Source organism: Gymnoscopelus microlampas (assembly GCF_963454915.1).
Source record: "Gymnoscopelus microlampas genome assembly, chromosome: 24".
In the NCBI taxonomy this organism is placed as follows: Eukaryota; Metazoa; Chordata; class Actinopteri; order Myctophiformes; family Myctophidae; genus Gymnoscopelus; species Gymnoscopelus microlampas.
This window is the reverse complement of record NC_139961.1, coordinates 28384007-28404380: the sequence shown is the minus strand read 5'-3', so window position 1 is coordinate 28404380 and position 20374 is coordinate 28384007. Positions and strand designations below refer to the sequence as shown.

Below are 20374 nucleotides of genomic sequence, written 5' to 3'. Positions count from 1 at the left end.
GCACCAGAGAATCCCCGAAGAGGAGGAGGAGAGGAGGAGAAGGAGAAGAAGAAGAGGGAGAGAAGGAGAGGAGGTGGAGGAGAAGTAGCTCATAATCAAACCCTTATGTGGTCGGTGGATGGATGACACGCAGCAAGGGGGAGAAAGTGTGCGTGGGCGGATGAAGAAGTTTAGGAGAAGGATCTGAACGGCACACACGCGCGCGCGCACGCGTGTACACACACACACACACACACACACACACACACACACACACACACACACACACTTGCTGCGGGGGACGCGCCTGATCAGATCACAATCAATCATCCAGCCGGTGATCCAGTGATCTATAGTGATCCAGTGATCCAGCCGGTGATCAACTCAGGCGGATCGCTCATATGGGATCAAAATGACCATCAAGTTTGTGGTCATTGTTGTCTTGCTACTTCAAGCCGTTGAAGATTCTCGGTATGTCTATTTTTTCCTCTTTAATTTGTCTTTCTCTCTCTCTCTCTCTTCCCCCTGCCTTTTAAACAGTATTTTCGATTAAAAGAAAAAAGTTTAGAACTGTCTGTTGTGTTGGGAATTCATCTTATGATGTTTTTGCATAGTCTCTTATGTTATTGTTTGTCACTAAATGTTTTGATTAATTGAATACACATCAGGACCCCAATGGCAACAAGCCATAGTGCTTTCACAGTGGCTTTAATCATAATAGCATCCTTTTGTATAGAACTGTACTTGCTGTGCTTTTTTTGTGTGCAAACTGTTCATAAAGTATTCAATCAATCAATGTTATTAACGAATCCGGGTGGCTTCTGTGACACAATAGCGTTTGCTAAGCTGTTCCATGAACTCACCCCCTCACTGTGGCATGTTTATTCATTTAGCATCCTTCACAGCCCTTGATTTCCATGAAAAATTATGACTGTTATGTCTGTACTGTATAGTAGACTGTATGACTATAGGATTAAGCATTGCGTCGATCTGGATGCGCAGCACTGACGCACCTGTATACCGTGTATCATTAGCTATTTGTAATGTTTTTGCTTTGGAGACAAAGTTTATCCCTCCAGCTATATGTGTTTTTGGTTTTTAGCAGTGTTGGAAGAAGTACTCAGATATTTTGCTTAAGTAAAAGTAGCAATACCACAACGCAAAAATACTCTGTTACAAGTAAAAGTGCTGTGTTCAAAATGTTATTTGAGTAAAAGTACAAAAGTATTGGCATCAAAAAGGTTAAGTACAAAAAAAAGCAGATCTACAAGCTCTCAACATGTCGCGATGCAACGTCTTGTGAGCTTGTCGATCGGCTATTTTCAAATAGCCTAGGTATAAAATAGGGCTAAAGTGGTTAATGTATGTCTTATAATAATTTATATCTGCAAAGTAGCTAAGTTTTCAAATAATTGTAGTGGAGTAAAAGTACAATATTTTCCCCTTAGATGTAGGCCAGTGGAGTAGAAGTAAAAGTATTGGAAATACTCCAGTAAAGTAAAAAGAATACCTCAAATTGTACAGTACTTGGGTAAATGTACTTAGTTACTGAATACAATATTTTTTTAGTAATCAGAAAATAAGCCAATAACGCCTCCTCACCTCCCATCTATCCCCCATGCAGTTCTGACCAACTAGAATACATGGATGATGAAGATTATGAAGACCACCACGATGTGACTATTAATCAAATGCTGGTCCCAAGGAGCCACCAGGCGGACGCCACTAACATACTCAATAACTTACTCAAGGACTATGACAAGACGCTTCGGCCTGATATCGGTGGTAAGTTGGATGTAACCTGTTCTGTCTGTATAGCAGTGGTTCTCAAACTTTGTCAAGGACCCCTAAGAAGCAAAGATTTGAATTACAAATGTTCGCTTAAAAATATATGTATTCAAAGGTTTGCACACATTTTCACGATTTTTTTCAAAAATAGCCAAAGTATAAAAGGTTAAAATTATTGTGATGCTATTAAAGCATTTTGCTGGGGACCCCCTGGAACCCCCCCCAAGGACCCCTGGGGGTCCCCGGACCCCACTTTGAGAACCAATGCTGTATAGTGATGTTAAATCAACTGCATAACTTTGAACCGGCGCTGTCCGAGGTACTGATAGGCTTGGTTTGTTGTGGTCGTGCTGCTGTGTTGTGCATTATTAGGCTGCTATCAAAACAGGGGTCTCGATGCAACTCTGAAGGGCAAAGGAACAAAGGTGTTGCATGCAGTGCTGTTGTTTTGCCCATTTCTGTCAGGAAATGAGGGTGTTTTCCAATCCTGTGCACAGTGGCTGTTTGGCCTCCAGGTAGAGAGGCCAAATAATAACAATAAGTGACAGGTTGTTATCTTTAGTCTTGTCTCAGGGTTTCAAAAGTTAGGGCATGTTTTGGGATCTGATGGTGTTTGTGCTCGTACTGTAACTTTATGCAGTGTATCAGAACTGCTGTGGTTCCTCCTTTTGATTACTGGAATATTTTGTCTTGAGATGGTTCTAATATTATGGTAGCCACCCTCACTGCATTAATCCATTCAGACCGGGAATGCTTCTGTGTCATTTTTAAGATTTCTTTGGCTATTCAAAAATAGCGGATATACAAGCTGCCGCGCTATGAGCTTGTAGATCTGCTATTTCTTTTTTAATCGTGAAGATTTGTGCATATCTTTGAGTATATATTTTTTCAAGCGAACCTTTTTAAAATATTTTGTTCCAGGGACCTCCAGAAGCAAAGATGTGAGTAAAACATCGAAAATGTATATTGAAAGATTTGCACAGGTTTTTAAAAAAAATTGCAGATCCTTACGCAGGATGCTAAACCCTGGTTCACACTCTGGGTTCCTTATATACATACCTGCCACCCTGGGAGAGCGCGTCGGCTGAATGCAGACCGCATAATAATGTGAAAGTGGTGGGAAGTTATGTGTGACACAGTTCTGCATATAAGTTCCTTATATAGGGGGGGGGGGGCACAATCACATGAATATGAACAGCTGTGTCAAGAGGTGTAGAAGTTAGCTTATAGCTTACTCCTCTGGAAGACACACTATCCTTATTAAAATCCCGGGACTAATGACTATAGTTTTGAAATCAGCTGGGTATGGAGGCAAGGCCCATCGATCATGTTGGCACTTGGCACGCACAGCGGCTTATGGTGGGAGAGGATAGGATAGGGAAGCCATATTCCTTGTTTCCATGGAGCTACAGGCGCCCATCTTCCAAGAAACCCAAGAGTGTTTTACTCCCAACAGTACAGTATGAACCACTGCACACACTGTATGAAACACTTGGCACACACATAATGGGACTTTATTAAAAAATAATAACTGGTAATTCAGGCAACTATATCAAAATCAAGACCTTTTCACCCAAATTATTTTTTGTATTGTATTTTAGAATGTTTAGCTTAAATCTACAACGAAATGTAGACTCTGGTGTCAGGTGGGACTGGTTGACAATATCATTCATGTTTTTGTATATCGTTGCAACTACAACAGAGATACAAGACAGGGATTGTGGCTTTAATATGATTATATCCCTCATTAGGGAGCCTATTATTTTGTGTTGTCAGCTACTTGCAATCATCCCCAAACAACCTTGTCATGTCCTGCTCTTGCTGGCGGCTTTTATTTGTTTATTTATTCATTCCTATATTTTTAGCTCAGTTACACCTAATAGAGGGGGGCTGTGCCTTCTTAATAGGGATACAAGTTTAATGAGATCCCAGTGACAAACCTCAGTAAAATGTTAATGACAAACCTCCTGAAATATGAATGCCATCGCAGGATAACGTGCGGCAGCGGAAGCACGCACGCACGAACGCATGCACACACACATACACTCACACAGACACTCACACAGACACTCACACAGACACACGTACGCTCTGGGAGATACTGTTCAGGCAAAGACAGATCTAGGACGTTTAAGTCAGTCAGAATAGTGGCTCCATTCATTTATTGTATTGTACAACTCACTACATGCAAGCATGTGCACGCACGCACGCACGCACGCACGCACGCACGCGCACACATACACACCAGTATACACACATACTAGTTGACATTCAGTCTTTCCCTCTTTCATGTGCACCATGCACGCGCACACAACCATGCACGCACGCATGAACACATTTTAGCCCTCTCCTCTGTCACATAGTCATTAAAAAAAAAGAGGCTTTTTCCTGCTGAATCTGTCAGCGAAGACTGGCTGTTATTTGGCTGTTTTCATGAAACAACAGTGTGAGAAGCCAGAGAATGTAGCCTGCAGCATAGGAGAGGAAGCTACAGTAGCTGCCTGTTGGTCAGAACTCGCTGTCCCAGAACTAGACTGCTATGCTGTGCGGAGGCGGCTCTGGCACAGCTACTGTCCTTCCACCAAATGAAGTGCTGACTTTTTGATTTGGCGGCGATGTGCTGCGATGTTGCTGTTTTAGCGTGCTGGCAACCAAGGGACGCAGTTAAACGCACATGCGCGCGCACGCACGCTGTAGACTGTTGGGACTGTGCATTCACTGTGTACATCACTCTTTGGGAAAGTTTTTGTTATATTTTATCTGATCATTAAATCATCAAAATAAAGAAAATCAGAAGAAAAATAAGATAAATAAGACGTCTGATGCTTAAATAAAAAAATGTGTCCCTGGAGTGGAAATTTAACATATTCACTAGGCTATTTTACTCACTGTACTGTATTTTGGCCTCACCAAAGCAAGTTGTCTCCCACATGCCCACGTTTGAACTACTGTTTTAGCATCTCACAGCCAAAGCGTACATACTGTGCAGCTTTGGGATACCCACACATTCTCGTTTTGCCACGGTGCCCTACTGGCTCACTTGCCAGTGAGGAGCCCTCACCGGTAGTATGAAGCGCCTACGTCCTACTCCTCACATTCAACACCGCCCTGCCAAAGTATAGCTGCCCACGACCGCAGATTCCGGGGGTTCGAATCCACCGCGGTGCAGCCGGCTTTGTCGAGTGCTATATGCACAGCAGCCATATTGTAAAGAAATTGGGCCCCTTCCGTACTTCCTTCACAGGTGTTACCAGTGATACTAATAAAGGCGCTGTTCCATTTAGTGTAGCACAGTGGTTCTCAAACGTTTTATTTCAAGGACCACCATAACTCTGTGTGTACAAATGGGACCAAATGGACCCTTACGGGTCCATTTGGTTCTATTTGTACACCCTCAGAGTTACAGACCCGTAAGGGGCCATTTGGAACCCCCTCAAGGACTCTTTGAGACCCACTGGTGTTTCCAGTGAGCCTTAATTAACATCATTGGTAACACCTGTGAAGGAAGTAAGGAAGAGGCCCAATTTCTTTCCAATATGGCTGCTGTGCATATAGCCTAGAGGGAAGCCGGGTGGGGTGGGCGATATTTGTCACTACACGTATTCCTACGGGCTGGGCCGTGGCACCTGTCAGCGGGGAGTGTTGGGCGGGAGGAGTGGGACAAAGGCTCTACGTCCACCCGGTGACAACTAAATTGGGGAGAAAAAAACTAGCAGTCGCTATGCGGCGATGACGATCACCCAACCTGCCTCGTCGAAGCCAGATGTTTCAAGGTTATATTTATTGTTACATCTTGTGCACAGGTACATAAGGGGAAAACATATTTTTGTTTCAGCAAGTGTAGCATCACAGGTAATAAGTGAAGAAAAACAAGAGAAAAAAAGTTTTATAGTATACAAATATATAAAAATCGATCAGCATATGGACAGTGTACTTATAAGCTTGCTACACCATCAGCATTTATCAGGAGCTGTGACAGTACACAGTACACATATATAAACAACTTCACAATACCTTCTATATGCAGCAGTTTAGGTAGGAACAGTCGAGCGTATTGGAAAAGTTCAAACCCCTTGACTCGATGGTGGTCAAGCACCTACAGTATGTGGTAGTTCCACTTCGTTTCAAAAGTTATGTAACCACTATTCTGTGGCAAGTTTACAGTACATAGTCAACTATAACTGACCACACGATAAAGTGTTACTGACTTTGTTTGATGTGTGCACATATCTGCACGGCACGTGCATCAGACAGAGATGGAGAGAGACAGGGAAACAGAAAGATATGCAGTTATTATGATGAATGTTGATAGAAAATGTTGGTGGAGAGAGGGGGAGGTTCCGAGAAGGGTCCCGGACCCTGGTGTCTCTTTCGCATGGAGGTCATCATTGCCTCAATCTGTGGGATGATGAATGAGGCCCTTCCCAGCGGGAACCTGTGAAGAGAGAGAGAGGAGGAGAGTGGGAGGAAGAAAGGAAGAGATCAAACGAAAAAAGGGGCGAAGTGGATGGAGGTGAAAGGGAGGTGGAGGGATGCGAAAAGCATGAAAGCTTCTGGGTTGATTTGATTGGGTTTAAAATAAGAGTGGGTGATTGGCGGGGAGGTGTAATCTTGACAGGCGTGGTTCCCCACCTCCCTAACATCAGTAGTCCCAAGCTCCCAGCTCCATTATTGTGCTGTGTGCCTCCAGGCGGAGATTTGCGCTCCTTGAGCGCACCTACCTAACCTACTTCTTGTTTTCGCATTGTCATTTTCCATTTTCTCGTGCAGTCAGCAATGTTAGGCCCCAATCCTCAGAAGTGGGTGACCCGATTACGGGCCTAAAAGTGACCCACATTCCCTGCCTGCTGAGTTGAGCCTTATACCTGAGTGGATGAGTCATCTCCTTGGGTGCCTTCGTGTGAGGACAAGCTTATTTTGTGTCCCTATTGTGTCAACTCTCCTTTAGACTCAGTATGTGATAATGGTGTGCAACCTGTGTTGTGCGCACAGCCGGATGTGCATGTGATCATAGCATTATCTGTGTGTGTGTGTGTGTGTGTGTGTGTGTGTGTGTGTGTGTGTGTATGTGTGTGCGTGCGCGTGTGTCCTTATCGGACCATTCTGACCCAGTATAACTTGGTACTCTGCTTCACACATTAGATAGTCAAGAGCCTGAGGTCGTGCCACAATAACTCAAGAACATGAATTAAAACACTAAAATTAGCCCACATTCTAAAAATGCCCTAGCAGCACTTGCATGAAAAAAGAAAAGGAAAGAAGAAATGGATCCCTCCGGTTAAAAATGTTCATTTTACATTTTAGCTACCTAGCTCTTATCCGGAGTAATTTACAACAAAAGCAACCGTAGATCACTGTCACAGATTGCAGTCCTTAAATATTTTAAATATCAAATATTCATGGTTGTCAATGTAGGGTCCAAGCGGGGACCACCAGGGTGTTCAAATGGACGCTCCGCTTACGGGCCTGTAACTCTGAGAGTTAAATTAACGCTGAGACTCTTACAGTGTAGACTGGGGTCCCAAAGATTTAAAACAAAAACAAGCTTTGTACACTCTCAGAGTTACAGTACAGACCCCTGGTGGGCCCCGGACCAGACGTTTTAACGACAAAAGAAAAGTTTCAGAAGTGTTTTTTTTTCCTGTTGGTGTGACTCTGTGTGAAGGCTGTTATTGTTGGTATTTCGCCCAGTATAGACAGACAGCAGGGTGGCAAAGCAATGTTCCTGCTAAGCAGCCACATGCACAGTGAGACTGCACCCGACAGACTGCACAAATATGGCCAAGGTCAAGCAAAAAAGTTGGCGCTTTTTTCCCCCTATTTCTTGGAAGTTTCTCCCAACGGTCTCCGTTGCAAACACTAACTGCACTCAGACAGACTGCACAAATATGGCCACGGTCAAGCAAAACGTTTCTCCCAACGGTCTCCGCAACGGTGCACAGTAAAATCCCCCCTGGTGTCAATTTAACACTCTTCAGAATGTCTAAAAAAAAACATGTCCCACTACTCCCTGTGAGTTAATTTAACCCATTAAGACCTGGAACGCATCTGTGTAATTTTTTGATTTGAGCTAAAAAAGCATTATTTTACACTTTGGCTATTCAAAAATGGAAAGATATACAAGCTCATAGATCTGCTATTTTTGAAAAATCGTGAAAATGTGTGCAAATCTTTGCATGTACGTATATCTTCTGGGGGGTCCCTGGAACAAAATATTTTGAGATGGGGGTCCCTGGAACAAAATATTTTGAGATTGGGGTCTGCGGCCAAATACATATAATTTTGGGGTCCTTGACATGAAAAAGTTTGAGAACCACTGACATAGTAACATAAGTTTAATCAAAAAACAGTTAGGACTTAGAAGACATTTTGTAGAATCGGCCTCAGCTCTTAATGGGTTAATACCGCGTGCTATTCATTTGTCAGGCACTGCACACTTAGAGGGAACGTGGGCAGGAAAGTGCTGCATGTGATGTGTCCTCAAGGGTTGCCAAGGTCGTTCGGTAATAGAAAGGTCACAGTATTAATGGCCGCCCAAGCCTGTTTGCCCATCAGCACGGTATCTCATATGTGCAACACGTTGAACTTTATAAGAGCATCGACAGTGAAAAATCGATGCTGTCGGGAAGATATCTTGTATCTCCATATTTCAACTTCATGCCCTACTTTGTCGCAGTGTCAAGCAAAAGTAGTGAAAATAGCAGATCTTCAAGCAACTCAATGCGTTGTGAGCTCGTAGATCAGCTATCTCCACTAATTTGTGAAAGTTTCCGTTCCGTTTCCTGAAAAGTAACGGTTTTGGACGTACAAGGTTTCTATCCGTCAGCGTAGAAATGTAAAATGTATAAGTCGTCCATCTTGTTCTGTGGAGGGAGGTCAGACAGGGATGAGGGTAGTGGACTGGCTCAGCCTGAAACCGTCTTCTTAAGCCTCCAATATCAGCCAGTGGGGCAGACCCATTGGCTGAGAGCACTTTGCTTTCTGTGTAGGGAGCAGACCTGGGTCAACTTGGATTATTTGCCAATGCATCAGCGTGATATTTGCAGTGTGGTGGACAGAAAATAAATAAATGTACTCATCTGAGTATCTGTTCTTTACTTGAGTATTTGTATTTTTATACTTGTTATGACTTTCACTCAAGAGTGAAAATGTCTAATGTCTTTCATACGGTGGAGCAAAGCATTTGATATTAAAAAGGAAAACATACTTAAAGTATATATTATAGAATACATTTGACAGAGCAACTTTCACTGTGTAATATTTGACCTGGAGTATCTGTACTTTGACTCAAGTACTGGCCTGGGATTGAGTTGGGCATCAGAGCCACTTCACTGAGCTGTCTTAAGACACACAGTTACAACATGGTATAGTATTCAATTATTCATTCAACCAGTGTTGCCAAGTCCACTTATTATCGCTTATTATAAATGTCTTTGGGCTTGTTTTTCTGTAAAGTCGCTTGTAAACATTGGTAGTTGCGGATTTAGTTTTTTTTGGTAGGGCTTATTTCTAAGTGTAGTTGTTCATTTGGGCTTCCTTCCTAAACGTTGTTTAAACCAGTGGTTCTCAAAGTTTTCCAGGTCAAGGACCCCCAAATTAACTTTTTAACTTGTCCACTGACCTCCACCCGGAAATATTTTGTGCCAGGGGCCCGCATGCAAGATTTGTGTAGTTAAAATGTTTCAAAAATATTCCACATTTTTTTGTTTTTCATGATTATTTGAAAATAGCAGATCTACAAGCCCACATCAACAACCCGCTTGTAGATCGACTTTTTTCAGATAGCAGATCAATTTGTAATGTCTGTGTGTGTGTGTGTGTGTGTGTGTGATCATACGGCCAAGTCGCTTCTTTTGGGGTTGTTTAGACCTGGCCGCTTGTTTCTCTTGCTAAATCTGGCAACGCTGTCCTGGATTTACACTCATACACAAAAGGCCGCGTTTGAACTTCTGATCACAGAGAGGTTTGCTTGAATTGAGTTTCAAATTATTCTCGGTGACGGTTTTACAGTACACTTTGATGTCAGCTAAATTGTAAGCCACTGAATATTAAGCTAGCTTTCGTTTGATTTCATTCTTATTGCATTATCCTATGCTGAGCACTCCCTCCGTCATGTACTCAAAGAAAATTCAGACTATGACTTGCAAATACGTATTGGATAAATGTCAAGGGGCTAAGCGAGTCGTGGCAAGCAATTTATTTTTGCTTATTTTGCTTTGTTTGTGAAGTGTCAATTGGAGAGCTGTTTGACCAAAGCAATTGGAATGGCTACTTCAAGATTCTCGATCACGGAGCACAGTATAGAGGCAACAAAAATTTAAAACAAATAAAATGAAAATGAACAATGTTTGTGTTTGGCCAGGTATTACTACTGTATACACAGGGCCGGCTTAAGGCTTCGTGGTGCCCGGTGCTTGGACCCGGTTTCGTGCCCCCCCCCCGGACCGTTTTGTCACCGGCGCGTTTCAATGTTGTAGCGCTCCTTTAGCAGCCGCTGCTTCTAAATTTTGGCACTTTTCGGCGATAGTTCTGTCTTCCTTCACTTTCTCCACACCGTTTGGTGCCTCCCCCAAGGTTGGTGACCTGTGCTTCAGCACCTACAGCCCACCTACAGTTGGATAAGCCAGGCCTGTGTGTACATGCCACGGTTCTACCACTTTTCAACATGGTTTTTAACTGCTTGATTGAGGACGAATTGTGTTGGTGGGATTGAATTGTCCTTTTATTTAAAATCGATGCAACAGGTAACGCCTAGACTAATGTCTCTTAACTGGCCTTTAATCCGATTTGAAACTCACAGAAAATACAGGTTTCCAATAAACACTGGACACTGGTCTTGCAGTGGCCTCAGGGGCTCAGTCAGTCCATCCGAACCCCCCCCCCCCACCCCGCCCCGCCCCCCCCATTTCCATCCGGTCATCAGCTTCACGTCATCCCCACCCTCTCAAACCCTGCTTTCCCGTCTCTCTCATTCCCTGCCCTGTCCAAACGAAATGCCGTAAAAAACCCTGCGCCATCAATTATTGTATGGGTGTCGTATCTTCCATATTGTGGTACGTAATGACTTCTCTGTGAATTTATTGAGCTTGATGGCTTGGAGAGATGACTTGTACAGTGTTCTGGTTATTAACCCCTTGTGTAATGGGGTGGAGGAAAGGGGAAAGGTGCAACCCGCTGACCAAATAAGAAGTTTGTAATTGATTGGCAAGTTTCACGGTTACATAATGCAGTGCGGGGGTTGCAGGATTAGCAGACATCACCAACTTGGTACTCCCTGATGCGGCTCCTCCACTCCGTACTAACCCAGAGGCAGGGTCCAGACCTCTGCAGTGTTGTGTGTCCACGTGGCTGGTGCACTCTCCTCCTCCTCCTAGCCAGTGGTGGAAAAAGTACTCAAATGTTTTACTTAAAGGGTAAGACCACTTTGGTAGAGGTTTGGGTTGTGTAGTTACCTTGCCATGATGTAACTCCAAAGGTGGGCAAGAAATCAAAAATAATTGCTCCATTGATTAGAAATTGATCATTCAAAATATGCTCCTCATTGACTTACATTGTACGGTAAAACAGCTCTCAAAGTCACTCTTTTAGCACATAAATGAACCCAAACACAGCTGATTCAGACAATATAGAGCATCACCAAACCCAGTACTGTTTGTTTTTTTTAATAAAAATGTCAACTTCCTGTTGATTTTACTATTTGAAGATCTGGATCCGGATCCGCGCTGATCCAGTCCGGGTTTTCTACTTTAAAAATGGCAAAATCAACAGGAAGTTGACATTTGTATTTGTAAAAACAAACAGTACTGGGTTTGGTGATGTTCTATATTGTCTGAATCAACTTTGTTTGTTTTCGTTTTTGTCCTAAAAGAGTGACTTTGAGAGCTGTTTTACCGTACAATGTAAGTCAATGAGGAGCATATTTTGAATTGTCAATTTCTAATCAATGGAGCAATTCTTTTTTATGTCTTGCCCACCTTTGGAGTTACATCATGGCAAGGTAACTACACAACCCAAACCTCTACCAAAGTGGTCTTGCCCTTTAAGTAAAAGTGTCAATACTGCAATGTAGAAGTACTGTTACAAGTAAAAGTCTGGAATAAAAAATGTACTTGAGTACTTGAGTACAAAAGTATTGGTATCAAAATGTACTTAAAGTACCAAAAGTAAAAGTATTAAATGTTTGAAAATAGCAGATCCACAAGCTCACAATGCGTCGTGAGCTTGTAGATCGGCTATTTTCAAATAGCCTAGGTATAAAATAGGGCTTAAGTGGTTAATGTATGTTTCATAATATCATCATTTATATCTGAAAAGTAACTAGTAATTAAAGTTTTCAAATGCTTTTATTGGAGTAAAAGCACAATATTTGCCTCTGAGATGTAGTGGAGTAGAAGTAAAAGTATTGGAAATTGAAAATACTCAAGTAAAGTACAAACACCTCAAAATTGTACCGGCCAGCCTCATCCTTCTCTCTCTGACCTTGTCCGTGACCCGTGGGAGGCCCCCGTACAGGTCCACGTTGTGCACCCCTAAGCCGGTATAAAGGTTAACCCTTTAAGGCCGGGAAGGGAACGCATGTGTGTCATTTTAAGATTTCTTTGGGCTTGTTTTTCTGCTATTTTTAAAAAAATCGTGAAAATGTGTGCAAATCTTTGAATATCTTTTTTTCTTTAGAGCACATTTTTAACTCTGTTACAACTTCTGGGCGGTCCCTGGAACAACATATTTTGAGATGGGGGTCCGCGGCCAAAATTCTTATAATTTTAGGGGTCCTTGACATGAAAACGTTTGAGAACCACTCATTATAGCAACATAAAAAAACAAACAAAAAACAACAACTAGGATTTAGAAGACATTTGTAGAATGAAGCAAAGATTTTAGTTAAAAATGTTCGCTTTAAAAATAATATATTTTTCAAAAATCTTCACGATTTTTTAAAAATCGTGAAAATTTGAGCAAATCCTTGAATATATATTTTTTCAAAAATAGCAGATATACAAGCTCATAGCGTGGCACCGAGTGCCGCGCTATGAGCTTGTATATCTGCTATTTTTGAATAGCCCAAAGTATAATAAAATAATTGTTTATGTGGTTACACAAGATGTATTCCCGGTCTTAGAGGGTTAAGCAAAAGTATTGTCTGACAGTTTTATCAGTTACTGTAATCCAGTCTGTGTGTAATCACTTTCTTGTGAACGATTGAAAGCTCTGGTTGTCCGTCGCCAACAAGCTCTGACTGACTAAGTTTCAGTAATCATACCAGTCATGATTATGGCTAAACCTTTAAAATTCAATCTGCCAGGGGAAATACATGGGGAGCTCAGCTGTGTGTGTGTGTGTGCACGTGGCGTGTGCGTGTGAACAGATGTAAGCAAATTTGTGCAGCCTAGCATTTATGCAGTCGTGTGTGTGTGTGTGTGTGGCACGGCACACGTCTAATTGCCACCCACTAGCAGCTGCGGTTGTAATGGCAGTCTATTGCACTCGTCTTCCTCTCGTGCTGATGGCTTCATTACATCCTCAACATAAAATATAGTCTTGTCTGCCTCATCGTATCATTTGATCATCCCATGGATAAAGATTTCTGAAACAATGGGAGAGATTTGCTTTGCTCATTGTCTCCATACAAATTGTGTGTTTGTGTATTGTGTGTAGTGTGTGTGTGTGTGTGTGTGTGTGTGTGTGTGTGTCCATGCACATGACAGACTGTGATTCATACAAAAGTCAGGTGCGTCTCAGAAATAGAAACTCGACAGACATCAATGGCTGCGTGCAGCTGTTAACCCATTGAGAACAGGAAAGCATCTGTCATTTTAGATTGTAACCACTTGAATATATCTTTTTTTAAAGCGAACATTTGTAACTCAAATCTTTGCTTCTGGGGATTCTACAAATGTCTTCTAAATCCTAACAGGTTTTTTTGAAAAAAACTTATGTTGCTATATCAGTGCTGCTCAAACTTTTTTATGTCAAGGCCCCCCAAAATGATATGTATTTGGCCGCGGACCCCCATCTCAAAATATGTTGTTCCAGGGACCCCCCCCAGATGCAAAGATTTTAGTTAAAGAAAATCGCTTTAAAAATATATATGTATATTCAAAGATTAAAAAAATAGCAGATCCACAAGCTCATTGCGCGGCACTCGGTGCCGCGCAATGAGCTTGCACATCTGCTATTTTTGAATAGTATAAAATAATGGTCAAGGTGGTTACACAGACACGTTCCCCGGTTTCAACGGGTTAACACTCGTGATATTCATTGCACCTCTTCTTCTCCATCTCTCTCCCTCCTCTTCTCCACGCTCTCTCTTGTCACGGTAATTCTCTCTCTCCCCTTTGTCACGGTGCCCTTGTCTCTTCTTTACCACTTTTTCTCGCCTCTCTGCCCCCTTTGCCCTCTCTTTATCTCTCTCCATTCCCTCTTGAATTTACTCTCATCTCCGCTCGCTCATCTCAATTACTCTTCGTGCTCGCTCTCTCCCTCTCTCCCATCTATCTCCATCGCTGCCCTCTCGTCAGTCCTCTCTCCCCTGATGCCTTGGGACAGAAGGTATTCTGTCCCCCAAAACGTGACTCTCGCCTCTGCACTTAAATCATGCGTTCACCCCTGTGTGTGTGTGTGTGTGTGTGTGTGTGTGTGTGTGTGTGTGTCTGTGTGTATGTCTAGCATTGGTGGAAAAAGTACTCAAATGTTTCACTTTACCTAAAAGTATCAATACTGCGATGTAGAAGTAGTCTGTTACAAGTAAATGTCCGGAATTAAAAGTACAAAAGTATTGGTATCAAAATGTACTTAAAGTACCAAAAGTAAAAGTGCTAAAATGTTGGAAAATGGCAGATCTACAAGCTCATAACATGTCGCGACGCGTTGTGCTATTTTCAAATAGCCTAGGTATAAAATAAAGTGCTAAAGTGGTTATTGTATGTTTTATAACATAATGATTTATATCTGCAAAGTAACTAGTAACTAAAGCAAACTACTGGGTTGATCAGCATCATATATTCTCATGCTGACACCAGGCAAAGGACCTCAAATATTTTGCAAATTTGGCAATGAAAACAGTCATTTTTTCAAGTTTATAATAATCATAGAGCAATCATTCCTCCAGGCTATGAGATAAGTAGGCCTATCCCACCAGGCTGGTTTATCACAGCACTCCTGTCCCTCTAGCCTTGTAAACCCTCCCTCCGGAAATCTCATTTCCATTTGATTTCAGGAGTGAGTCTGGCCTGATCGCCCATTCTGCAATTTGGCTGTGTACACCAAACGGACGAGCCTATCAGCGTCGTCGCACATCGTTCTGTGATTGACAGCGACAGTTGGCCAATCAGGTGGCGAGTTCGAGTGAGCCCGAATGGCACCAAGTGCAGCCTGAATGCAGCCGACAAAACACGAACGGCAGCCATCTTTTCTGTCCGCTATTTTCTCCGCTGTTTTTTTACTTAAAAAAGCTCTCAAACTTCTATTTTGAGGCACGAAATTTACTTATAAGATATCGTTTGGATAGAATTTAGTTGTTTAACTTCATATATGTGGTCAATTAATCATGACAGAGCCTATTTAAAAATAAAAATTCATAGAACCGGCCGGGGCGGGCAGTGACACACATGTATCCGAATAAGGCAACCTATTTTGGGCATGGCCGTCTCAAAAGTCCTGTTGCGTCACATTAGTCTGGTGAACTGCTGATTGGCAGAAGGGGAAAAACGATCATTGGCTGAAGGGGTTGTCAGTCAATGGTATTACTCCCGCCTAACTCCAGCCCACAGCCAATATTGCAGAATGGGCGATCAGGCCAGACTCACTCCTGAAATCAAATGGAAATGACATTTCCGGAGGGAGGGTTTACCAGGCTACTGTCCCTCCGGTTATGGGATGCTTTGGAACTAGTTCGCCAGTATACGCCAACATTAGATTAATACCAAAACATATACAGTACATTTATAAACATGACAACAAACCACTCCAAAACCTCCAAATTACAAGCAGCCTAAAGTCTTTAGTTTAGAATGGTAACACTCAGCAAAGCCTGCACCAAAACTATTTTGTGTATTTAATGCAGTGCCATCTTATGTAAATTTGACCAAACGAGCATGCTAGATTTGAAAATACTGTAACATGTTTTGGGGGATTTTATTGACATGACATCTGCTCAAAATAACATTAATCCATTTAGACCGGGAACGCAGCTGTGTCGTTTTAAGATTTATTTGGGCTATTAAAAAATAGCAAATATACAAGCTCGGTGCTGTGCTATGAGCTTGTGGATCTGCAATTTCTTTTTTTTTATCGTGAACATTTGTAACTCAAATCTTTGCTTCTGGGGATCTCTGGAATAACATATTTTGAGATATTTTTAATATTTTTATACTTTATATATTTTTTATATATTTTTTATTTTTTATATTAAAAAAAAGGATTTAGAAAACATTTGTAGAATCGGCCTCAGATCTTAATGGGTTAACCATGTCATACGTGTGTATGGGTTGAGAGGTCAATCTTTTTTCTCTCTCTTTCTCTCTCTCTCTCCATCTCATGGCAGACTTGTCACACATGTATGCACACTGGTCTGATGTCTCTTTCCTGAGACGATGCCTGCATGCCAGTGCATGGTCTGTCACCTTTCAGATAAAGCTCTGTACACCTCGTCCTGCGTGTCATTGCTTTTTCAGTTTTATGTACAATTGTCTGTCACCTTGTGTAGCCCGACTATGGCTGTCATGCCAGTGACATTACAGATCTTACTTCCTGTCATGGTTTCAAAGGCCGTGACACACGAGTGTCGCAGCAGAATTTATTTTTGCATTCTACACAGGCTACCGACTACAGCAAAGACGAGTCTCAAAGTTTGCCAGTGGAAATAGCGATTCCCGGTCATAACTAGGGCCCCTAGTTCTAGAAATGTAGGATGTTGACGTCACATGAATAAATAGGACTGTTATAGACAGATGTTTTTGTGTATATCTTGTTTATTTATATGGATCCCCATTACATGTATTAACATCGCATTAACATCAGCTAGTCTTCCTGGGGTTGAAGACATTAATATACAAATATTACACGATGGATCTCCCGTGAGACTGTAAAAATGTGCCCTTAAGGGTTACTTTGAAAATGTACTTATTTTTAAATTTTAATACAGTATTTTATTAAATGATTGGGAGTGAATCTGCAGTTCTAACTGCAATGGGGAGTTTGTTCCACAGTTTGCATGATATTGAATGGAAGAGGGTAGGCTAAATGGAATATAGAGGAATGCAACGATAATATTATTGGCATTGAAATGCTATTTTCACAGCCTCAATGTCATGATGAAAACAACTCTGCAAAGCTGCAGCACCCTCTATTGGTGAAGGGTTCACTGTATACAGTATTTAGAAAAATAAACTGTGTCTAAACAGTGAATGGCAGATAAATTGGCAGATAATTAGCGGTAGTTTGAAACTGTGAAAACAATAGTTTGTAGCTTAAAATACATAACTACTTCAGTGGTTCTCAAAGTGGGGTCCGGGGACCCCCAGGGGTCCTTGGGGGTGGTTCCAGGGGGTCCCCAGCAAAAGTAGTTAATATAGCATCACTATCATTTTAACCGCTTTATCCATTCATACGTTGGCTATTCAAAAATAGCAGATCTACAAGCTTCGCGCTGCACTACGAGCTTACTTAGCCTACGTCTGTTATTTTTTAAATCTTTTGGGGGTCCTTGACTTGAAAAAGTTTGAGAACCACTGCTTTACTTGACACAGGAAGTGTCAAGTACTTTAAACCTGTGAAATACATTTTTATAACGGTCAGTACGAGTCCTCGGGCTCTGATCTCTCTTGGCTTTGAAGCTCCATTGGTTCCGAGGGCAGAACCCAGCCTCCTTGATCCTCCCAGAGGTGACATTTTGGCACAATAATGACGCCTCATCTGCAGAGCGTCCTACGGCCTCCTCCTCAATATTTCAAGGCCGATGACATTTCATTAGAGGAAGAGGAACTTTGAAACCTGCCAAAAAGCACTCGCCCTGTCTCCTCCGTAGCTAGGTGTCACTTGGCGATGAGCAACAGGGGCGTCAGACGCGCACACACACACACACACACACACACACACACACACAGAAATTCGAACACCACATTCGGCAGCTATAACCCATCTCCCCATCCATCAGGCTAACGGAGGAAAAATGACATCACTGTGTCATTACAGTATATACCATTTGACCAAACATATGACACCGATAATCACCATGGGCAACAAAGACATTAACCCATTAAGACCAGAGGCCGATTCTAAAAATGTTTTCTAAATTATTTTTTTTAAACATAGAAAATATGAAAAATGTAAAAGAGATTTAAAACATTTAAATATTTAATAAACAAAAATATCTCAAAATGGGTTGTTCCAGAGAAAAATATGTATATATTCAAAGATTTTTCACGATTTAAAAAAAATAGAAGATCTACAAGCTCATAGCGCTATGAGCTCATAGCGCTATGAGCTTGTATATCTGCTATTTTTGTATAGCCCAAAATAAATATTAAAAAATGACACTCAGCTGCGTTTCCGGTCTAAATGGATTAAGAAAATGTTTATATATATACTCATACTGTACACAATGTGTCGCAACGCTATGTGTTGAAGGAAAGGCAAAGCTCGCTGCTTTCACAGTTTCATTCATGGAGCCGAATTAAAACGGTATTTGGCCCATGTCCATCTGACAGGCACGTGTGCACACACGCCTGGTGTGTTGTGCTGTAGCCTAATATACACACACTTGCACATGTTATACATGCATACAATCATGCATACGGTAGGTAACAAAGGCACACAAGTGTCCTTTTTCCTTTCATGAAACATCTGGTCCCGTCACTTTGGCAGCCTTCAGCCGCCCCTTCTTTGGTTCCTGTCTGCAGGAGCTTGAGTGGTGCCTGTTGTGTCAATTAAAACAGTCTGGAGTGTCCAGGCTTTCATCTAAAACACTTTCAACCACCCTCCATTCACTAATTTAGATGAATGTGACCATATTGAGTGTGAAGTTTAAAATGACATTATAATAGGATGTTTATGCCAATCTGTTCAAAAATCATTTCGGCTATCTAATTGTATTTGGACCATAGAGTGTTAACTTGACAGCAGGGGTCTTGTCACAAGCTTGTCACTATTCTCGATGTTATCTGTAAGTGTAACATGTGTAATGCGACAAAAACTAAAATAATCTCCATGAATTCAAGGCTTCATGGGGGGTGTAGCTGGTCAGTCCACAGCGCTGCCACGGTCTCTAAAACGGTTTTATTGCAAGGAGTTGCATTGGTGTGGACTGGCCTTTTAGAGTGGACTATAAGAACTCTCCGAGATGGGTGCTCAGGGTGCTTTTGCCCTGCTGGGCCAGGAGGCCAGAGATTTGATGCTGCAATGCTGTTTTTCTGCTCTAATCGCCTTCACTTCACCCTATTTGGTTATTCATATTTTCCCATAATTTAGTTTAGTCTTTTTTATTTCAAATATTTTTGCACTTTCGAAATCAAAGAAACAATTACAATGAATATCAGATTAAAATATAGCACAAAAAAGAGAAAAACAAATGGAGAACATAATCTAAACATATCCGAAAAGGAGTGAGATGAAGTCAAACTTATATACTCCCACCCCATCTGTAAGTTAAATAATTACTTGCTGACTTCCGTGCTTCACATTATACCACCCATAATAGCATGCATACTCTTTTTAAAATGGCTAAATGTCACATAATGTTCCATCTGCCATTTTGCTAAGGACAGGCCCACTGTCACGACGGGGCAAAAGCAATATCCTGTTCTCTCAAAAAAAAATGGTACCATCAGTTAATGATCTCAGTTAATAATCTCATGATTACAGTTTTTTCCCTCAACACCAAATCTCTTCCCAGAAAATAGCTGATCTACAATCTCGCATCGCGTCGCAGCATGATGCATTGTGAGCTTGTAGATCAGCTATATTCGCCAAATATTTGCCCCCAGAATATAGGGTCGCAATGTTTCAAGTGGTATACAATTATTGGGATTATCATTTTAGCCATAACGGAGCAGCCCTAGCAGGAAGTCACTGATGGGGAAAGAATGAACGAATAGAAAAACACCCCGTTCTCTTTTCTTTTTCGTTTTGAGAGTCATCCCTTATAGAGAATCTTGATATCCTGGCTGAAACCCTCTCCTTCCATTCCCCTGCATGCTCCGGTCTAATGACAAACCACAAAAGGGGTTGGGCGGGCAATCATCTGGCGGTTTAGAGCAGGGGCTGATACCTGGCCTGGAGTAATGAGACAGAACGGAGGCTGGATCATGGCCACAGATGCTGCCTATTCCTCTGGGCCCAAACCATCTAATCGATTCCCATCAATGCCCGCCCTCTCCCTGTCCCCACCATGATGGCACCGCACTTCCTTTCCGATTCGTGGCTGCTGTATTTTAGCCGAGCATCTCTCATGGAGGAGGAAAGGAGCGAGGACTCCCGAATTGTAGCTACTCCGAAGAGGGATAGAGGACTGAAGACGTTTGTCATGGCTTATATTTCCATCTAATGCTGGGCGTTTAGTGTGGAACGAGCTAGAGAATGGAGCCGCTTTCGGAGGTCAAGTGAGAGAAAT

General features: G+C 42.0%; 1 protein-coding gene across 1 annotated transcript in view; it reads left to right on the top strand.

Annotated features, from left to right (window-relative positions):
- Positions 1-1616: 1616 nt before the first annotated feature.
- Positions 1617-20374, top strand: part of LOC311040377 (gamma-aminobutyric acid receptor subunit gamma-3-like) — a gene marked incomplete at its 3' end in the record, with an annotated part of 176953 nt that continues 158195 nt past the window's right edge. The window contains exon 1 of the mRNA XM_084050625.1: positions 1617-1764. Within this exon, the coding sequence (XP_083906751.1) occupies positions 1623-1764 (142 nt within the window). The 5' untranslated portion in view covers positions 1617-1622. The remainder of the gene's footprint in view (positions 1765-20374) is intronic.